The 22,467-nt window shown below is 44.3% G+C and overlaps 1 protein-coding gene across 1 annotated transcript in view; it reads right to left on the bottom strand.

The window, feature by feature from the left end:
• Positions 1 to 22,467, bottom strand: part of LOC143341396 (uncharacterized) — a 179,700-nt gene that overhangs the window by 116,379 nt on the left and 40,854 nt on the right. Inside the window, exon 4 of the mRNA XM_076764297.1 lies at positions 1,606 to 1,740. Within this exon, the coding sequence (XP_076620412.1) occupies positions 1,606 to 1,740 (135 nt within the window). The remainder of the gene's footprint in view (positions 1 to 1,605; positions 1,741 to 22,467) is intronic.

The raw sequence follows: 22,467 nt of genomic DNA on the forward strand, positions 1-22,467 counted from the left end.
CAACCGCGTTCGCGTCCTTCTGTATGTACAAGACGGGGGATCCCTCTCATTTGCGTTCCCGGGTACAGTCGTGGATCGCAAAAACCCTCCTCTCCGTGAATTTCTAGCCAATGAATTTAGACGCTACCCGCCGCGACGGCGAGCTTCAAAAACTACGGACGGACGAACTCCATAATTAACGCGTTCACTGTTTCTATCTATATAAATAAAATTCTGACATCGCGATTGTACAATTTCTAACCAAATTCGAGCCAGAGTCTATGACATAAGGAACAAATAAACAAAATTTCATCCAAATTGAACGAAAGAAAGACACGGACAATGAATTATTCGTCTGTTTGAGGAACACTGTGAGCACTCGTGAAATAACAAGCGCGCCAATGAACCGTAGAGAAAATTGCTAAAAACGGAGCTAACGATAAGTTCCTGGGTGCATCGCGAACTCTACCGAGCGAGCTTTATTCAATTAAGGGGGCATAATAATAATTTAGAACTCTCGGTGTTGCTTGCGGAGCACGACGGTTCCTCGGCGCGTACAAGCGTGCAATTTTTATCCGTCGACGTCCCTTTGCGAATATTTAAACTGGCCACGCTATAAAATACTCAGCGAAATCCGCTCGCCTCACTTTCCTTTTGCCCCTTTCCCCATTTTAATCCACGTTTCCTGTCTGCCACGACAGATTAACGCGGCGACGAAGGAACCAGAATCCGGTTGATTGCGGCGATGTTTGAAATAGGAAGAACCTATAAATTTCCTAATCCGATTACCAACAGGACGTCCGAGCGATGCGGTCTTCCAGAATACCGAATGAAACCGAAAATGGCGTCGAGTGGGGAGTCTTTGCGAAATGATGAAGAAATTTGTATAATTTAGCGCAGAAAATTGTAAAGTTCTATTTCTCTTGAATAATTCCAAGCGTTGGTTGGGACAAATAATTGAAGAAGAATTAATGGCTATTTTAATGGAACGGATAAACGATGAGTATAGGTGACGTTTACCGCAGTATTGATTTTCGTCTGACGTAGAAAGTTAAATACAAAGGTTTACTTTTCGACAATAATGCTGAATTAATTGTTTAACGCATTAGCTGCAATGAGACCTGCCGTGTCAAGCCTGTTTACCCTAGAAATTCACGCCAGTGTGCCGATCACTTCTCGGCACGCGCTCCAAATAAATTAACAAAATTTGTAAATACGCCTGAGCGAGAGTTGCTGGAATGGACAACGATCGCATAAATTGTGCCTCTTCAATTTCTTTATTGCTAGTAAATGTAAACTAAACTCCGTGTTGATAAAAATTATAATTCTCAATCACAAATTTAGCTAGTGTAATTGGTTCTACTATTACTGTTTATACTCTATGATCCCTTGTTTCCATCAATGGAGGATTAACAGGATTAATTGCATAATCATCAAAACGATTCATTATCAGATAAGATCTGAAAGAACTCAGTCTCGACCCGCGGAGTCAGAGTAAAATTTTCAAATTTTCTGGATGTATTACAAAATATGATACCAAAAATTCATGGAACCCAGTGTATAGTAGCCAATTATCCCTCTTAATCCCTGGTTCGAGGTTCTTTTAGTATTCTACATACACATTACCTTTTTTTGTAGAGTAATACTTCCGGCTGGAACGGCTGACATTCCTCAAAACCGTGGATAGTGATCCGACTAAGTACATGAGCCGATTGAGCAGGGTCCAGGGTAGGATGAAAATCAGGATCCAGTCTGTCACGGCTGAAACAGCAAGAAGATGTTTCGAAAATGGTCGATACGGACTTCGGGGAAGTTTTAATGTCAAGTTGCGAACAAGACTGGGGTGTCGCGGCGAGAGGGAGCGAGCTCGGAGACCCTCCGGGATCGTTTACCCTAATCGCTGACGCCTTTAACCCTGATCCGACCACCACTCAAAGCCCACCTCCCAGCCGCCGCAGATTTCTTAGTTTGCGCAGCGCTTTAAGAAGGTCGCTGCGTTTGTGGAACTTCCAGTCAGTATCGAAAGAGGGAAGAAACTCGCTCGGCTCGCCCAAGGCGAAAGTTCAAAAAGGGGAAGCGTTCGATCGATTTACGTAAGATTATTACGAAGCTGCTACGTACATCGTCGCTCTGCTTTATTTATTCAATGGATCTTTTAATATTTCCAAAGCACTTTTGGAAGACTCTTGATTTAATAACTGACCTTCAATCTCGATCCCTTAGATGTTTCGAACCTCCAGCGAATGTCGATAGAGGAAAGAGGGTCAAAATAATTTAAAACAAATAATAATTTCTTTCTTTACCGATGGGACTGCATGAAAATTGAATTTAATAAGAATTGAAACACGAAAGACTTCGCAACCGAGGAAAAATTCAGTCATTACCGCACCCCCTCGAAATAGCAAACATTTTCTGATTTCAGACTATCGAAATTTCCTACCGTCTCAAAGACAACTCGAAAGCAGATGATTTTTCGATACACGGGAGGAAGGCTCGCAGAAATCCCAGCGGAAATCGAGGATGGAAAGCGTAGAGAAGCGTTCAAAGCGACCCTTTAATTAATACCGCGCGAACCGAGGCTGTACACGTGCGATCATGTTATTCGATCGTTTGGCCGGATCGTAAATACCGCAGCGTCCAGTTCGCGGTGGGAAATAAAATTCTGCAACTTGCAACACGTCACTATGCCGCTGCCCACAAGAACTTTACGACCTATGCCCTAATTACACCCTTTCGTTGCACTCTATCGAATCATCCCCTAGCGCAGGCTAACAACTTCTTCGAAATTGCCATTTTTTCTCTATCGACGGCTATTTAACGTTAATTGAACGAATAATAGTAATTCGAGTTGTTGCAAACTATAGCAGATATCGGACTGCGTCGATTCGAGAGAGTACGAATCTGAAGATCCTTGAATTTATACTGTACATGAATTTGTACAAATTTTAGTATTCCACTTTGGTACGTAGTGTAGTAATAACCCAAGTTATCGCGGGACGTAACCAAGGACGAGCTCCATACGAGTAGTTGGACGAAATGGTAGGGATAACTTTGTAATAACCCGAGGAACGTTAGTTTGCTTCGAATCGACTTTAAATTGCCGGTGCACTATGTTGTCGAATCGAACATAATATTTCGATCTTCGAAGTAGCCTCGTTATCGGATGCGCCAACACCCGTGCGATCTAGTTATTAAAAGTTTTCTTCCTTTTTCCTCCGCATCCGACTTTACTGCCAATAAAACGCAGACAGTTCCCTGCGTCTCGTATATCCTTATGAAGCTGTTAACGTTTAAGGTGTATGCACGTCAGCCAGAAACGCGTTTCACGGTTTATGCGTACTCTTATGGACCCGTTAACGACCAAAAGGTGCACGAAGACTCTCCTCGGTTGCTTCGGTCTTTTCTTCCCCGTGGTGGCAACAACTGAACTCGTTTCTAATGTTTCTTAACGCGGACGCGTCCAGTGGACAGATATCCTCGCCTTCTATTGTTTCTTTAGCAATACAAATGATACGCGCGAGCGAAGTTACCCAGAAGTTAAATTACGGTCGGACCTCGATCAGTCGAACTTGAAGGAAATGAAAAATGTTTCCAAGCCGCGGAAGTTTCGTCCGATCGAAGTCCCGAGTTGCAGACTTTGGGTAAAATTTCTATTTATGGGAACATCTGAGAGAAGTTAATGCGGTCAGAACCGTAAGATTGATCTTTCTTTTTCTATTGTTACGTACATTTCTAAAAAATGATGCTCGTTATAATACAAGTTTTGGTTGTTTGTAATGCATTAACGGAGGAATATCCTGCTGCTAATATTACTTCTCAAGAAAATTATCCCGTTCGGTAGGAACGTCTAATGTTTCCGAGCTTCCAAAGCCGGAAATCCGAGACGAATTCTGAACACAGAGATGAACTTCGTGGCATGGTCGAACGTCTAAAAAAGAGGCTGCCGTTTAATGGACGTAAGATGTAAACTGTCCAACGGCGATCAAGATGTCTGTCGACCAAATTTCTCTTCGCCGCTGAACAATGTTCGACCCATAACTTTGTTCCAACAATTATCGTAGACAACATTTTCCATCGCCACAACGTTTGTAACCAACACAGAATATCCCATCCTGTGGCAGGACTTGGGTCAGTTGCATCTACGGTCTCGAGATTTTGGAGCGAGCCTGCGAGGGCTGAATGTAAAAATGATTCGCCGCAGCTGGTGCACGGCTATTGATTATCCCAGCTTACAGGCGATGAAGTGATTTCCAAGGGCACGGAGGTTCTTGAATGCTTAATTTCGGGCCGCAACGGCGTCGAACGGTGGTGGTCCGGCGAAAGAATGGACGGGCGAGTCCGAACAAAAGCAGGGGCGAGATAACGACGCGTAATTCGACCACATTGTGACACAAGGAAACGGAAGAAAGCCAGGGTTAAGTGAAAATTTAATGGTCCCGAGCATCAAACCGTGTTACGTTATACCGCGTCTATTCCCAGCCGTAAATTTAAAGCGTTTAAGGCATTCCGAATCGTGAAAATAGCCCCGATTTGCATATATACAGCCTTGGAATTCATGAAAAATTCATGGGGCCGAGTGCCGGTATACTGGGAATTATGCCTCCTTTACTATCAATTTCTTATTATTGCCCGGACCTCCGTCGACGGCTTGGCGTCTCTAAGATGCTGACTACGACGACTGCGAATAGGTAAATACGAATCGTATTATACCAGGGCGAGAATGGCCCGCCAGCTGCAAGCAGCGTCTTCGTGTGCATAGCTTTTCGCTTAAAAGGTCTATCTGCACCCGTTTCTACGAGCTTGATAACAAATTGCATTGTTTCCTGGCAAACAATACCATCCTCGCATAGGAACAAATTAAATTATTGAGGGGGGAAAAAGTATCTCGTTGAATTTCAGGCGCTCCGGTTAATAACAGCTCCAGGAGCGCCGTTTAGAATAGAGTTCAAGAGTAATTAAGGGAGAAACGAGTCAATTATCGAGATCGCTGAACTCTTTTATTGCACGACGTATTTACATGCCGTCAAATTATACGCGACTCGATTCCCGACGCTTAAAAAGCTGTTTACTCGTAGTTAAAACGTTGTTTTTGCAACATTCAAAGTGCCTCGATGTGCACTGGGTGCTTCGAATTGTACCCTCATCATTTTTTCTGCCCACGATATATATAATATTCAAACACCACTCAAACTTATAATCGTCTTATGATCTCGTAATATAATTTTTTCGTCTTACACAGCACTAAACCTACCACCACCGGTCGTCTAACCGGTTAAACGATTTATGTAATGCGTATTAAAAATACTAAAACTTTAGACGCGTACAGTTCCAAAACTACTAGTGTTTTATTAATTATTGAGGCATTGTTAGCGGCGGCAAACCTTCCTCTTTAAAATGGCTTTTGGTTTTTGTCGATCCGACTTTCCGTTTTCGAGATATCGCAATTTATGTAAAAGGTAATTTTTTCAATTTCACTGTCCACGCGCTCCCCGGCTTACGAGAGCCTATTTACGCGTATTAAAAATACTAAAACTTTAGACGCGTGCAGTTCCGAAACTACTAGTATTTTATTAATAATTGAGGCATTGTTAGCGGCGGCAAACCTTCCTCTTTAAAATGGCTTTTGGTTTTTGTCGATCCGACTTTCCGTTTTCGAGATATCGCAATTTATGTAAAAGGTAATTTTTTCAATTTCACTGTCCACGCGCTCCCCGGCTTACGAGAGCCTATTTACGCGTATTAAAAATACTAAAACTTTAGACGCGTGCAGTTCCGAAACTACTAGTGTTTTATTAATAATTGGACCATTGTTGGCGGCGGTGAAGCTTCCTCTTTAAAATGGCTTTTGGTTTTTGACGATCCGACTTTTCGTTACAGAGATATCGTAATTTATGTAAAAGGTAATTTTTCTACTTTGAACTATCTCTTTCTTCGTCTGACGCGTCGCGTCCGTACCTCCTTGTCGCGCGTGAGTCGAGACAGTCCCGTGACGCGGAAACGTAGTATTTCCAAGAATTTACTACGCACTGTTTACTATTGACGTGCGCGCGAGTTCATTGATATCAATGAAACGTAAACAAACGCTCGGACCCTCGTATCTCCGAAACTAGCCATCGCATCGACTTGAAACTAAAATCCCCATATCTCCGGAACTAATTACGCTATCGACTTGTACAAACGCTCATTTTAAAGGGCATTTTATCCTCTATCCAATGAATATATCAGCTATTATTAATTATGCTGTCTTCTATGTTTATTTTGTAATTTACTTTGACTCTATGCACCCAAAGAACTGGTATGCGATAAAACTGAATTATAAATTGTTTATTTAATTGAAAATGAATTTAAATTTGTATACGGGACATCTTCATAATTCCTATCCAACATTTTTCGTAAATAATAGTTTTCTCCGAAACGAACTACGGTACCTTTATATAATTAGTGTTAAATCCGTGAGAAAGGATTTGAGTTTATTTCTTTCTCTCTGGCAGAAAATTAATTGCATTTAGGCATTCTTACATGGCAAGTACGGTCGAGTATTTCTGCGCCCGCAATTACGTTTCTGACAATAGTGAATAGTCGCTCATTAGTGAACTTCGCTGACACCTTAATTTTCATACTACTTTTTATAACTTCCTATCGCCATGCCTGGGGCGTATAATTATGATTCTGAGAATTGCGACTATGAATAATATGTTCTCCATTTGCGTACACTGTTTTTGCCATGCCTGTACAATTATCATTTTCGTTATTTTTCTTACGCGCCCAATAATACGTACCATTTCGATCATTACGCTCTTTTACATCCAAAACTATCAACAGATATTATAGTTTGCGTCTTCGTACAGGGCTACGCTTTAATAGGGTTTACATTTTATAAAATCGTCAATTTTCCAAATTTTCCGACAACATTTTCAGGATAAATTGTCGAAGCAATGCACTTTCCAGCGAAAGGAAAAAATTGAATTTTTTTTAGCATGAAATTTAGCAGACCGTCCTCTTGGTATGCGGTCGAGGGACGAGCACGAACCGAAGGATGGTCGTCGCGGCCGTGTTTGCGGTCCAGACCGCCATTGTGCGATTGTCCGGTACTTCTGACAGCAGGCCTTTCAAATTCATAACGCTTTTCCAATATTCGTCGAACGACGCGCCATCACGGAAACAGCTCCCCGTCGACGGTCCCCTTTCTCGTACGTCCGACCACCGGGCCGAACGCGAGCTGCTTTCCAAAGGGACGACAAATTAGACGGCAATTTGCACCTTCACGATTCTTGCTCGCGGTCGAACGCCGCTGTCCGAGGATTCCCAAATGGAGCCGCCATTGAACGTTCTGATTGTAGGATTCCGTCTTTCGATATCGGGACCCTCCTCGAACCGTTTCGCATCGCCAATCAGTTCAAACCATTATCGATACTTTTCGCACCACGTACCCACGCCGTTTACACGAATCGACGGAAATTTATATGGAAATACCGTGAATTTCTGCTTCACCCACGGCTCGTATCGATATTTAAATTTATTAATTCACCACCCCTCCCCCCTTCGTTCTCGTTTCGCCATAGAAAATTGTTGGGATTTATAAAGCTCGTTCGACGCAAGCTGCCCCCGGGGGATCGAGGAATGTTATTCTGATAGGAGATTCCTCGTTTACGAGGGAAGTCCCTATTTGCATGGGTCGAAGGTCGAAGCCCCATGAACGACGATCCTGCGGTGAAAAATGAGACTTCGCGTGCGTGGACGGTACCCATACCGACGACTCGCTGCTTGCACGCGTTTCTATTCTATTTCCCGCAATCGAGATCCTTTGGATACAGGCTGTCGTCGAGATTGACGCGGTCATCCACGAAATATGTATCCTTCCGGAGGGTGGAATATCTGACAAGCACGTTTTACTAGCCCCCTCGGACCTGACGGCAACATACACGATTCTCCTATATATTTCTCCACTGAAGTTGATAAAGAATAAACCGAGACACATATTAAAAATTGTTTAAACCCAGGCAAACGCAAATCGTGGGTGGTACGACACCAACGCGAGTAACGTAGATCGCGAACCTAATTGGTAGGCGTAAATTTCAACCGGGTACAACCACGCACGAGCCACCCTGTCCTTTGCATCGTTCCGCCAATTAAACTTTCCATCTTCCCAAGCGATCTCGATAGCGACCCGGGCACTCTCTGTATCGACATTGCCCGTCCGTTTCCTCGTTTTTGTCCCGCGGCCTCAATTTATCGAGACAATTAATTAACAACGACCACGGGAACAACCGGTCCCGCAAAGAAATAATATTCGATCGGGAAGTTCCGAAAGTTTAACCAGCTGAAAACCCGGGTGCCTTTCCGTCGCGACGGGAGTCCGAAAGTTCTCGCGGCGCGGCACGACAGCGACGAGAGCTGAGAATAAACGAGAAAATACGACGTCGGAACAGCGAGGGCCGGCGATCGTCGAGGAAAAAGTTGCCGGGGATTAATTTACGGGCGGAGATGGGTTTGTACCGATATCACCAGCGATCAATTAACGGAATGAAGCTCCGGCTTGGCTCGCGAACCAAGACCGTATCCGTTTTTTCCACGACTATTCTCCTCGGGCTTCTCCTCGCCAGCTGTTGCGAATAAAAGGGAGAAGGGTAAACTGGCCGCGTTACGCTCGACTTTTTTCCGCGATATCGCGATCGATGACACGACGATGATAAGAAAAATAAGGCCAACCAGGGAGACGACGACGATTCTTTTGCTGTGTAAAACAGAAGAGAAATCGGAGCGTAGAAATAACCAAGTGAATCTAACCTACCGTGCGATATCCGATCATACTGATTCAGTGTTTCCATCGGTCGAAGGCGGAAAAAGGTTATCGCGACGATAAAGTTCGCGGGGTCAGAGGAATCCCCGGCCCACTTGTCCTCCGATCGTCTTACGCCTGGGAAAGATGGTGCGCGTCGAAAAAATATTCCGCTCGGAGAGAGAGAGGATTCCGGAAAACGGCGCTCGTCGGGAAGTCCCTGATTTATACCCGGATAGAGAACCTCTCGCCGGAACGCGGCTGATGCATACGCTCGTCGTTTAAATTATGACCGACCCCCGGGAACTTTCGAACCCTTAAAAAGGATCGACTTGTAATTTCGAACGGTGTACGGCTCGTTTCGCGTCAAATCGAACAAGAAACGGCTACGTAACGGCCATTTGTTTTCGATCGGCTGTCAATAGCGCGGAGAGACTAATTCGTCACGGTCCCGAAGTATATAATCGACCGATATGCATTTTGGAGCTGAGAAAAATACGTGACAAATTTTAACTATCCCTAACAAGCTCGACGCTGGATGGAATATTCGTCGCTCATAAACGAGGAATTACATGACGATTTTTGTGGAACTTTTTATATTAATATACGATTTTCCCGACACTGTATAGATTAAAATATTGGGTTTGAGTTAGGGTTAGGTTGCAGGTTAGTTTCACCGTGGACGACCGCATTTTTATCTAACCTGATCGATACTAATCTAGGTTAAGTTAGGTGCTATATGCTATAACAATTTTATTTATCTCGCTATTCCTGTTCCTCTGCTCTTAAACTGTTCTGATGGCTAATTAGGAGGGTGTCAACATAAAAATTGTACACGATACTAAACTAAGAACAGCGTTTATTCACGTTTAAAACAAGGAATGGCTCGTCGCTCGGCCATTTTCCGGGCATCGAAAAGGTTGCGATAAAATAAGATTATCCGAGAGGTAAATGTATATATAATCTCGATGGATGACAGTCGTGCTGAACCCGGAAGAAAGTGACTATGCGTTCGCCCCGTACGTTCTGGTTAAACAGATTTTAATTAGAAAGCCCAAGCCAGGCGTTTTAGTGCGTTTTTGCCTTGCATTTTAAACCGGTCGGCTAGAAAATGCATTTCGCGTAATTAAACGCGCAGCTACGCGCAGTCGCTTTCGTTTTTAGCGAAAACCGCACGGAATACAAGTGGAAAGCATTTCGTCCCCCGTATCTGGCCAGCGTGCTTTCTCATTTTTACATTATCGCTCGGGAGTTCGGCCTCTTCCCATTTCCCTTTTCTCGATCCTCCGCGTACGAAGAGGTTGGACCTAGAACAGCCTTTTACAACGGGGTACGTCCCCAGGAGGGGAGGGAGTCGCGAAAAAAAATTTTCTTTTGTCTCACAGCGAGTATTGTCACCCGTATATGGAATGGATAATTACGAAGATCTCGTTAAAAGTGTTTGTAAGAAAAAAATAAGTCCGTCAAATCAATTACTCCTGATGATGAGACGTAGTGTTTCCTGTACGGTCCGGAAACAAAGCGAGTGAACCATGAAAGGAAGTCGTTGTAACGACATTCCGGACGCCCAAATGGGCAAGACGAGTCACCTTAAAGACAGTTTGCAAAAAAGAACAGAATAGTCATTTGAATCATTAGTTCGCCGTGCAGAATCCCTGAAGAAGAAATGTACTTTGAACCGAATAAAATACTCTTTGTCAAAGTTGCCTGCGTCCTGTCATTTTTACTGACCATTGACTTAAAATTGTTTCTTTTCCAATTGAATTCAGAAATAATAATGCGCTCGCTACGACTACGATACAGCAGTTGGCTCGGTGTGAAAGGCTTTTTGTCAACCTGTGGAAGTTTCCGTTGCCCCGACACATCAAATATGACCTCCCATTTATTATTTTTATTATCACCGTGGAAGGAACTCTGTTTCCACGACACCTACGGTCTACACCGCTACGTGTATCGCGTATTCGCTGTTTCTCGAGTCCTCGTCGTTCGATTTATGTTAGTGAATCAGCCGAGGATATAGGTTTTCCTTGACGCGCATCGGACGGTGCATCGAGTTGCTCGTTCCGCTGAAAGCTCGTAAAACGAAGGGGTTACATCAACCCGAGGAAACCACCTATACGCCTTCGACGTCACCGTAAACTCGTTTTCTGCCGTGGCAGCTAGTGCCAACATATCGGAATCAAGGTATTACGACGCGCAGCTGCGAGCTGTCCTTTTCACTAACCCCGAACTCTATGCTAGTTCGTCCCCCCTCTCGCCCCACCCGAAAAGAATTCGTAATAACTCGTTGGAACAGTTTCAAAAACTGGGTCAACCTTTACGACGAATCACGGCTGAAGAGTTTGCACAATAGGCAAACGTAAAACTTCCGAGCGAACGCTTCGACCGGGAGCCGTGCTTTCTCTTCGCATGAACAATTTAATTTCCTTTGACCAGGAGGGAAATCCGACTCGGAATATAGTCTACGTTTACCCTCAAGATCGCGAGGCTGCGTTATGTACCGATCCCTTGTACGTAAATATTTTTCTACCGACAGAACCTTTCCCCGCATCGTCCAAATTCCACGTCGTCCGAACACGCCCAACGTCCGTCCCTGTTCGTACACCAAAACACAATCTGCTGCCCTACGACTACAAGGCCCCAAGTTTCTGTTTATCTACGAGATCAGGATCATTCTCCTCGTTGTCCACATTGCTTCTTAAAGATTTGGTTTGTTCATGCATTCTGGGCATGTAAAGAATCGAAAGAAATAATATACTTGCAAGAGACGCGTTACAATCGGGAAGACGATGATTCTACAGTGAAAAAGTGGAATAAAATTTGTTCGTATAACGCTCGGTTTTCGAGATAATTGAATTTGAAAATTTATCGAACACGCGTGAGATTGAATACGATTTGCCTGGCGCGCCTGGCCATCACTCGCTATTTCTACTTGCGCTAATGTCCAAGTCGTATTCTACCGCACGCGTGTCTGATGCATTGTCAAAGTCGGTTTTCTCGAAGAGTATAGAACAACTGATTCTTTTTCAAGTAATATAAAAAATACCGTTTCTTAATTGACCGTGCTTTGAGGAAATTTGAGCACTAGAGAAGGTCCTACGTACATTAAGACACGTTTTACGCGAAAGCAAAGAGAAGGTGCCTGTGACTGCGACGTTAGGTATAATACGAGTTGACCTTTACAATTTCGAAGCCGTACGTCGTCTCTACGATCGAAGAGCAATCGCTTTTTCAACCGGATATAACGAGACATTCAAGAACAATTTACGGTCGGTAATCTGAGCGGAAATTCGATTCGCGACTAATGGTGAACAACGGTCGAGCACTGAAATATTGTTACAACGAAGCCGCACTATGGGTCTCGTGTATCAGCGTAGCTCAATGGAGGTGTATCGTGATACTTGAGGCTGTTTCGGCTCGTAAAATCATGTTCGTGTAATGCTGGGGACGGTGTTATGCTCGTTTGAGGTCAAGCTCTTAAGCTCGCGGCAGCTTAAATCGTTTGCGCGGGACTGCGTTAAGAAGAGATTGCAAGCGACAACGAGACCGCTGGGTCCCACTTGTTTCGCCTGCAATTTACAACAGTTCGCGTCGCCTGTAAACACCGTTATCCTAATTATGAAAACGTTCGGGATTAGGGCAGTAAGTGGTTCGTTTCAGAGGAAAAGAATAACAGAAAAGGTGGTCGGTTGAGCAAGCAAACGTACTTGCTCGGGCTTTAATCGGTACACTTTCTATTCTTAAACTGCTCGAACGTTTTTGAAACGACAAGTTATTTTCGTAAATCGATCGCTTGTCGTCCAATATGCAGGTAAATATCTCTACCTGAGACTTTCTAATAATATGCAAGTAGAAGGGTTAAATTGCGGAACCGACGAGATTTCCGGAGGCAGGAAAGTTACGAGGGCGAAAAACCAGTTAAAACAGACACTCCGTGGAAATGTTTGCGCTTCTCTTGACCCGCTCCTGCATCCGAGGCAGCTGCGATTCGCGCTGAATATCCGCGGTTGTTCTTAAGCTGAAGCTTTGTTTTTCAGAAACACGCGAACGAAAGTGGGCCAGCTCGTGGTCGAGCAGACACCGAAACCGCGCCCAGTCTGTGTGAATATCATTGTTCCCACTTCCCGGATGATAGCTACGGCCAGAGAATTATTCGTTTTTCCCCTGTAGAACATTATTCCGTTATAAACAAATAACCGACCGCCATGCCATTCGTCGGTCGTCGGCCGTAAGACAAAACCACGTAAGTCGCGACTCCGAAAACTTTCAGTTCGTGGATTAATTGAGCTCTGGAATATAGAATCTACGTATCTGTCGAAAGAAATACGCGAAACTGAACAGTTTCTGTTTTGGAAAGAAGAATGCGATCTGACCAAAAGTCTAATGTCTAATCTTAATCTTAGACCAGTTGCAGATAGACGACAATTGGAGAGGTAAGTTTATTTTTAATAATCACGGCTGGGAGTAACGAAGCGTTCGTTCTGGCACGTATCCATTACGGTGCACGTATCGAGGCTAACGAAAGAGGCGTCCCGCGTCTCTGGTCTGAAACGACGCTGCGCGTGGGATGGGCCCGACGCTTTGTAGTCCCTCATAATTGATTTCCAGTCACGTGCCTGAAAAAACACGTTCGCGCGCAACTCGACTCCCGACAACAGAGAGTCCGTATTCGCGTATTCTTGCAAAGGCGATTTCACCGTTCGTCCCCCGTATTGCCTTCCACCCCCCACCCCTATATTTATTTCATTGTTCGCCAGCCTTTCCAGTACACAACGAATCCGACTGCTACCCTATTTCCGGTCGGCTTTGTACGGTGCTCCGCTGCAAATATCATTGACAAATCCCGTCGATGCAACGCCGTTTCATGAATCCAAATTCGCGGACCCTCGTTCGCCGAGGAAAATTTTGCCTTTCTCTTTTTTCTTTTTTTTTTATCGACTTTTCCACCTCGGGCGCCACTGTTGTCGCAACAACCGCCAATGTGGTTGTGCAGCAGCAGGTAAAGATCGTTTAAATGAACGCATCGAGTCGCGGAAAGAATAGAATTATATTTACCCTGCAACGTGCGAGGTGGTTTCAGATATAACAAAGCATGTTGTCATGGACTTCCAACGGAACTATAGAATTTAAATGCAGCCCCCATTAACCGAAATAATGGACGAACACGAACGTTCGGCTAAGGAAATTTTCGGCCGGCGAAATACTAAGTTTTCTGCTATTCAAATTTCATGAATATAGTCTTTGCAAACGCGACGCGACGCTTTAACGAGGGAAGAGTACAGGAACTTATTAATTCAATTTGAAAGGTAAAATGTAATCCCGTGGTCGGTGGTAATATTATAATATAAATTATTTGCAGTGTAAAATATTGTTGTTGTATAATTAACTCGTACGCTTTTATTTCATTTAGAAGCCACTAAATATAATATTTTTCCAAGCTATCTTGATGTCTTGTTCTACCAACGAAGGGTTGAAAGAAAAATGACTAAAAATTGGTGTCGAAGAGACACGGATCTCTCGAGGTAGGGGATACAGGAACTGATTTCTCTGGTCTTTATCGAGCGAACGATTAATTCGCGGCTTCGTACATCGCCGTTTAATCGCGAGTGGCCTTTTTGCGCGCAGTATCGCGACCGGTGTCGCAAAGCAGTAATTGCTGGCGAACTATACGATAAAACGCGATACAGATAATTTACGAGGCAGTAAAACGCGCCCCCGCAACGAATCGCGACACGGAGGAAAAATGCCGGGAGAGATGTTACGGGCAACGCGCCGACAGATTAGAATATAAATATCTCCGCGCGCGCCGCGAAAGATTTAGGAACGTATTTGCGCGTTAATTAAGATCGTTGGCGAATTGTCGCGAAACACCAACGCGATGAACCAGACAAAGACCGATGTTGAACGCCGCGTCGGGTCAGCGAGTCATAAATTCGCTCGACGCTACGTATTGTGCCGCACGATGACACGAATACACTATCTCTGCCACAAATTAATGCGATACAGCCGTATTGAAATATGAATTACGCTCCCAGAGATGGTTTACACTTTGGACCACGGTGCATCGAGAACTATAGTATCCAGTTTTAATGCAGAACCCAGTATCGCGTTCCCCGACAGTCGATATACAATTTTTGACTGCTGCTATACCTGTCCTCTCGTAATATTATACTTCGGTGCAATCTAATATGCACGTCATAGACTGGAATTGGAAATCAAAGATCGATCAACAATACGGTAGAACCTAGATAATTGCACGATGTCAACGAGTGCAGGAAACGGTAAACAACAAGTAAGATACGAGCTATGATTGGCAAGGATACTTCGAGCTAGGCTAATTTTCGTCCGATCGGTTGTTGATTATCGCAGGAATTTTCATCCTCGATTTCCCCGCAATGATCGAACTTCTGTCGTAACACAAAGCCCTAAAGCGTTTCCTAGTCATCGGTTCTGCGTGGCGCGAACAGGTCGTAATTGTACGTTTCCTCGTACGCGAAATGATCGCGATACGGTGGCGCGTAGATACTCATTATATTTCAAAGTCTCCATTTTCAGATTACGGTCCGGTGTACGCGTATTCCTGGACCCGTTGTTTCTCGATAATGCGACCGAGACGATTCGCGGAGTCGAGCACTCAAGGAAATGAACTCGCTCGAACGATCGTGGAAGAGAAACGTTGAAACGAAGTTACGATTGTACCGTCGCCGAGGGCTCGTCGATTGGTCAATCGATCTTAATTGTACCGCTTGAATTTCCACCTGCTTTCGTTGTTTGATTCGAGCGCGTTCTCCCCATCGGACATCAATAATCAGAGACGCTGGCGCGAAGAGAAAAGTACTCGACTCCCGCCGATTTCAAATCAAACGGACGTCAAGTGCTATCCAACGACCAACCTATCATTCGAATCGACCGTTCCAGAAAACCGACAAACTCCACTTTCTTACTGATTTGACAGGGAAACTGAACGTGAGCTGCATCAACTCGAACTGGACCACCGTATTTGCTGACAGAAAACCCCACTATAATAACTCTAGATTTTTTAATATCGAAAATTTCATAAAAGATTCGCAGCACCGTTTCGAGTAACAATGGGCCATCGAAATTTTATTCACGAGCAATGAATTAAAATATTAAATTCGTTCGCGAATTAACGTTTGCCCGCGGTTACTGCACGCATAGATATCGGTTTAACAAGCCCATCGATGGATTCTAATTTACGAATGGGATGGAAACGAAAAATAGTTTATCGAAATATATTTGCCCAACGAATTTGTAAATGTTCCGTTTTAAGCGAATTCGCTAACTGATTATATTCGTAAAAATTCGCATCGCCGATCAAAGGGTAATATTTACAGCGTGACTTCTCTTCGCACGGAAAAGTAACTGCCAGCTTTATAATAGTTACGAGTCAGACTCGGCAACAGCGTTCTGATTCATCACCGACGAGAGTTTCTCTTTTTCTTCAAATTCATCCTCGTCATCCCCTTTGCCCGGTGTGATTGCGACGCAGCCTCGGCTACGACACTTCAATTAATCTGCATAGAGTCCTCGATGCAGAAAGACGATCGCGGCGCAATGAGTGCAGGTCTATTTGTCTCTCAGACAGGAATTAATCCGCCAAAGTGACGCGAAGCAACGCAAGAAACTCGAAAGTCTGCTTCTTCTAACTGCCACCCCTGAAAGATAGTTTCCTCCTACTTTTTCATTCTGTATTTTTCCCAAGAACGACCCAGCGTTCGTCGAGCTCTTTGCAGATCGGAGATTGTCCGTACTTCGTCGAACTGTTGTAATATTCCAACAATAACCGATTTTCTGCTCGAATTAAAATCTCGAAAAATAGTGAAGTCCCTTTGGCATATTTAACAGTACGAGATCACGTTCCCGTATCGTGCAATTCAATCGTCAAAGCTGTGTTGCTAATTTCACGAAAGGTATTTTTAATGCTGCTAATCATCGCTCTCACGACACTGTACATTTCTGTTAATCGTACAATGTGCTCACCGGTTCGTGATTTAACATTTTCGTGTCTCACGTCCCCCCTTTGATGTCATTAGTATGTGCGAGGGATCGTAATTAGTTTTGAACGGAATAAAAGAATGTTTTAATAAGGGGCAACAAAAGCATTCAGAGAATGGAATGGTTGAATAATAGAGACTCTACTGCATTGTAAAAGCACTGTTATTAACAGATGAATTATCAACAAGAACCCTATCAACGTTCATCGTAACGTCGATGCGGGCCAAAAATCGGGTATTTGGGATAAATCCCGGTTGCGTAAGTCGCTTGGCCTAAATACAATATTGACTTTCCTTTGGGTTGTCTCGTTACGATTGGGCGACGCCGGAGGATGCACGATTCAGGAACGAAGGGATGACAGGATTAACCGACCTCGCCGCGTATTCCCACGCGTCCGTATTCCCATTAGTCCCTGCCCATCTGTAATACTCATCAGGAACGACCCTTGTTTTCGTTCCTTAAGTGGACTCCCGACAGAAAAAAATGTATTCCTTGCCCGTAGGCCCTGCGGACGCTACGGGTTCCTCGTAGACCTGACGCAAACAATGCGTCCAGAGGACAAGGAACATATATTCTTGGATCATTATCGTCCAGAGAGAAAAACGGAGATGAAATCGCGCTATCAAGTACGAATCTACCGATTTCTAGCCACGAAAAAAAGGGAAACTCTTAAGGATGTCCCGTTTTAATATGCAGCGTACGAATAAACTATTTGGAGATTGTTCGTCAGGAGATTCTATTTATACGATCACTACAAACCAGTTTAATCCTGTTCGTTGATCCGAATAAATTAGTAAGCTTGACTAAAATCGTAAATGTATACGTAGGAAACGATTTTTCCATTAAAAATTTTAAAGGTTTGACTGCTCCTCTCCGCTCAAGTACATTGATTCCCTATTTCACCGCGATGGGATCATGGCTGTGCTCATAGTAATGCAAATACCTATGCTGCACACTTTCCAGCAAACCGAATTGATTTTTATATTCTGGTACTCGGACCGTAGACGCATACTCCGGATGGGATAAAACCGACTCTATATAAAAAGTCTTGAGTGTGTACTTGGGGATTCCTCGAGTCAACAGTTGCTCTCTGAATAAAACCTTGAGTTTTAAGGGCCTTCTGCAGAATGTGTTTTCCAGTCTCCTTGACGTTAAGCGTGGAATTGAAAATAACATCCAAATCTCGCGTTGTACGTATTATGAATGTACCATTTCGCGTACCTCGTTACATCGTATTTATTCGTACTAAATTCAAGCTCGGGTACTCGATGCTAAATGACCTCGTTATCAAAGAAATTTTTGTCCTGCTATAAAATAACATCTGGTATTCCAAACAAACGATCGTTTACTTCTCACCGACCTAACAGAACACAGGAAACGGCAAGGTTTAGCGTGTGCCGTGAAACACGCACATCTCACCGAGGAATCGTATCAATTAAGCGATATCTCGAGGCGTCGCGACCTCGAAGTTTCAGCGTCGAGTGTTTCGAGGGCCAGGGAAGTTCGCCTGAACTTGTAACGCCGAAAAGAAGAAACGGGAAAAGCGTAGGCGGTGCGAGGAGTCGAGTGACTTACGCGGCTGGTGCAGTCACCGGTTTCTGGGGTGGTAGGCGTCGTTGTTTACCCTTTATTTATGACGAAAGTTTGCCCAGATTTCGCGAATGCGCGGTCTCGGGGTCGGTTAAGCCGCGAAGGCTCGGTAGCAAAGGTTGAAGTGAGAACGATGCTGACTGGGCTGGTAGCTGCAGGTAGGAGAATGGTGGCAGAAGCTCAGCCTTGCAGTCGTTTGTTAACGTCATCCTAGAGTCCCTCCTGCGCCCTGAGACCCTCCCCTCCGCCGTTGGCAAGCTAGGCGCAGTCCTAAGACCGATCTTAACCGTCTTGTACGCGATAATAAGCAGGCTAGTTAGTGCAGGCAGTAGGGTCGCGCCCTTACCGGCCCTAACGATCCTTTTATTTCTTTCTTTTGCGCCACTCGTCTTGTAGGAAGCGCGTCCGCGTAATGTTCGAGGGCTACGTAAACCGAGGAAACGACCGGCCAATTCTAACGTCTTAACAGCAGTCCCCCATCCAGGTCACTGAAACCCGTGGTATATACCAGAGACCGTCGACTATGGCGAAATTCCCATGGGAACGCTATGTTAAATTCTATGTGACGCGTCAGGTTTGGACGGTGCATTTATCAGTGGAACTGCAGAGAAGATAGTGACCCTCGTTCTCGAGAAAAATGATAACGTGACACGCTCAATAGTGTTTTAGTAGAATTCCAGGGCCATTTCGAAGACCATGCACACAGTCCTTCCCAAACAGAAAATTATCTAATTCTATTTTAAACAACCACCACCACCCGAAAGTCATAACCGAGGACGACGTCTTGTCAGAATAGAGTATAGATTGTGAAAGCTAGTAAGAGACTTTCAAGCCTTGAAAACTTTGGGAAATTTAGCGAGATAGGAGGCGAACTTAGCGACACGTAGAACATAATTATTGATGAATTATTCAGCCTCACAAAGCCCACGGATACGAGGTTATTTTAGCTGCTTAAGAAGTTACGATACGGCTTTCTAAGACGATCTAATATCTAATCTTGTATCCAACTTGGACGGTAATAACATTTCTCCCTGCACGATTATACCTTGGGAGATGGGAACGGTCCAATACTTGTAATTAAGATTTTCTGGAGGGATCTGCAGCCATGCGTGGACACGTACGGGCAAAGGATTTTGATCAAAGGACACCAATCGAATCAACATAGTTCATATCAGCTTTCTGCCAATCGAGATCCGTAGTCTAGCGTGAAACTCTCGAGTTACAATCTATTATTCTTCGAAGAATATTCGAAATAGCCGTGACGATGGTTTTAATTAAGCTAAAACGCGATCGTGCGGTTGGTGCAGTTAGAATAATGTCTTTAATAAAGCAGCGTCTCGGTAAATTCAGACGTTAATAAAATACCGCGTTAATATCAAGTAATACCAATGAAATATTTCAGGTTACAACAAATTCATCTCCCCTCGAGACCAACGTATTTCTGCTCGAACTATTTCTTTATACATATACTGGATAATTTACGAGTGCCTTGAACGCGTGGATTAAAACTGCGTTCTTGCGGGTTTTACCGTGTCGCGACTGGAATCGCTGGAGAAGGCGTAGACTTTCGATGCAAGTATTCGCTGGTCGGCAGCTGGCGCGCGTTTCAAAGCCCAAGAACCTGCTGAATTATCCCGGTATATTACAAACGGCTCGAATAAAACTTAAAATTCATGCGCTCGCGTGAGATATTGTTACGTACGGTTGGCCATTACGTCGTATATTTAAATGGCGAAAGGTCTAGTTAGCGTGCTCGCGAAATTTATGAAACGCTGCCATCCCCGTGAACCCATCGATTGCTCGTTGCAATAGAACGGGTGCCCTTTCCGTGAGGATTCCTCGGGGCTCCCATGGAGTTACAATTCTCCCTCGTAGCGAGAACCCGTTGTTGCCGGCGCGCACGCTGCATGGACACATCCTACGCGAGGGAAATTTATGAACTACAGGGAATGTCGGCGAAATAAAATTTAATATTAAAGCGCTCAGCATCTGGACCGATTCATTTAATCCTACGCGAGAATCTCTAACGGTCGTAAACAATCCGCACAGCACGAACACCGTCGGGGAAACTTTCCAGAGAAAGTTGTTGCAGCCAGACGAAACCGTTCGAGAAGAAAAATCTTTTTTAATATTTGCACCGACGTCGACCAAACACGTACGAAGGACGACACGCCGCGTATAGTGTATCGTTAACCTGGTCTAACCCCTTGCGGAGACAAAAGAAGACGAGGACCCCGTGAAGAACAATTAAACCAGCCAAGGTTGGATTAGCAACTGAGATTATCTTTCTTCGAAAATGCAATTACCATTGATCAAACAGCGCGTAAGTGGTTCCGAGTGGGTTTCGCCAAAGAGGGAATAACGAGAAATCGTGGAGCCAAGCTAGAGAAAAAAAAAAATCTAAAAAATTTTGCGGAGCTGGCGTCGCTGACAAAGGGAGGCGAAGGAGTCGGAAGTGGAGACATCCTTGGACCTGGGGGTCGCTGGAAGGAGTCCCATGAACGACACGACCTAGACTAAAAAACCCATTCGGTGATCGGGGGTTGGGGTTCGCGAGAGTTGATAATTGGACACGTGTTTCGTCGGTACCGCAGGTGAAGTACTTCTTGATCGGGCGCATGCACTAATTGGGGGTGCAATTAAAAAGTACGCCGTGTGTCCCGAGGGAAGTCGACAATCCTCCGCGTCCTGGCGGTGTGACGTGATCAAAACAAAGTGCTGGGCTCGTACAAGTCGCGACAAGGGGGCGGCCATGGGGGGCGGTGATAGTACGACCGGGTGCAAAACAAAACCCGACGGGGAATAAAATAGAAAGACGGAGCACGTTAATTGACTGGGCTGACACGGGACCAGAAAACAAAACGTGTCGACGCGCCCCCGAATGCGTCGATGCCGACACCCCGCGTGTCTCTCGCATTCGAGTACGCGTCGCTGTCGGAACACTGATTTTCATTTTTTTTTCTCCCCCGTTCGGTATGCATATGCGGCCAGTTTCGGGGGGAAAAAACCGGGGACCGAAAAAGCAAAAACAAAACACAGAAAAGGAAAACAATGTGTTTTGCTACGAGAGAAACCTTCGAATCAGCGGTTGAAACTGGGATTAAAATAGTCGGTCGTTGGATACTTGGATACGTTTAGCGAATTTCAATCGGAATCGCGAGCGAAGAATTTGTAAATTCTGATGAAATTTCCCACCCGACGCGTCGAATTGCATCAAACTACAGAACGGTGGATAGCGATAGACCCGATGGGATTCGTATCGACGATATTCAAGCTATTCGATACCAAAATACTTACCCCGAGGCATCGATTTTTGATACTATTGCTTTTACAACGAATACGTATGAACGATGTGTATTTATTAATAGGATTCGTTTATCTTTCGCATCCTGTAACAATAACGAAGTCTCCAAGAGGTATTGAAATTGGTATCGAGTACTTGTGCTGTTAGAATTGATATCGAACGATATATTGTCCCAAGATGTCTACGTAATTCCTGTTGTCGGGAAAGAGGACGTACTTAGTGTATTAATTAGAAACATGTTTTCTGTTGTTAAAAATGCTCGAGAAAGATTGGTAACGTTTATTAGAAAACAGTTACACAAAGCACCTGATAAATAAACACGCAGCTCGGTAGATCAAAGTCACTTCGCGACTTGGAAATTGAAAAATCGATTGTTTCAATTAATTAAGGTTACCGTTGCATTATTTAACATCGTTTTATTAATTTAGACGTTAATTAACGGTTAAAGTACCGTCGACACTGAACGGCGATAATAAATTCTTATTACTGACCTCGAAGACCGTGGAGAACAGCGTCGAATTAGCCGTCAATTATTTTCCGCGCGCGTACTGCTAAACGATTGCTCGTTACACGTTGAAAAGTGAATAAAGGGACGTCGTAATTGTCGATAATTTATTTTCACCCGCGGCGCTTTCCGTTCGATGGAGCTTGAGTGAATGGAAAATTTTGACAGTCCGTTAACTTTGCGTTTCAGTCACTGAAATCTGTCGATACGTTAATGTTTGATGTATTATTTGCGAAACGATGGAAGGGTAGCGGATGAACGTGCAATGCAACAATTTATTGAAAAAAAGCCATT

Source organism: Colletes latitarsis, chromosome 4 (assembly GCF_051014445.1).
Source record: "Colletes latitarsis isolate SP2378_abdomen chromosome 4, iyColLati1, whole genome shotgun sequence".
Lineage (NCBI taxonomy): Eukaryota > Metazoa > Arthropoda > Insecta > Hymenoptera > Colletidae > Colletes > Colletes latitarsis.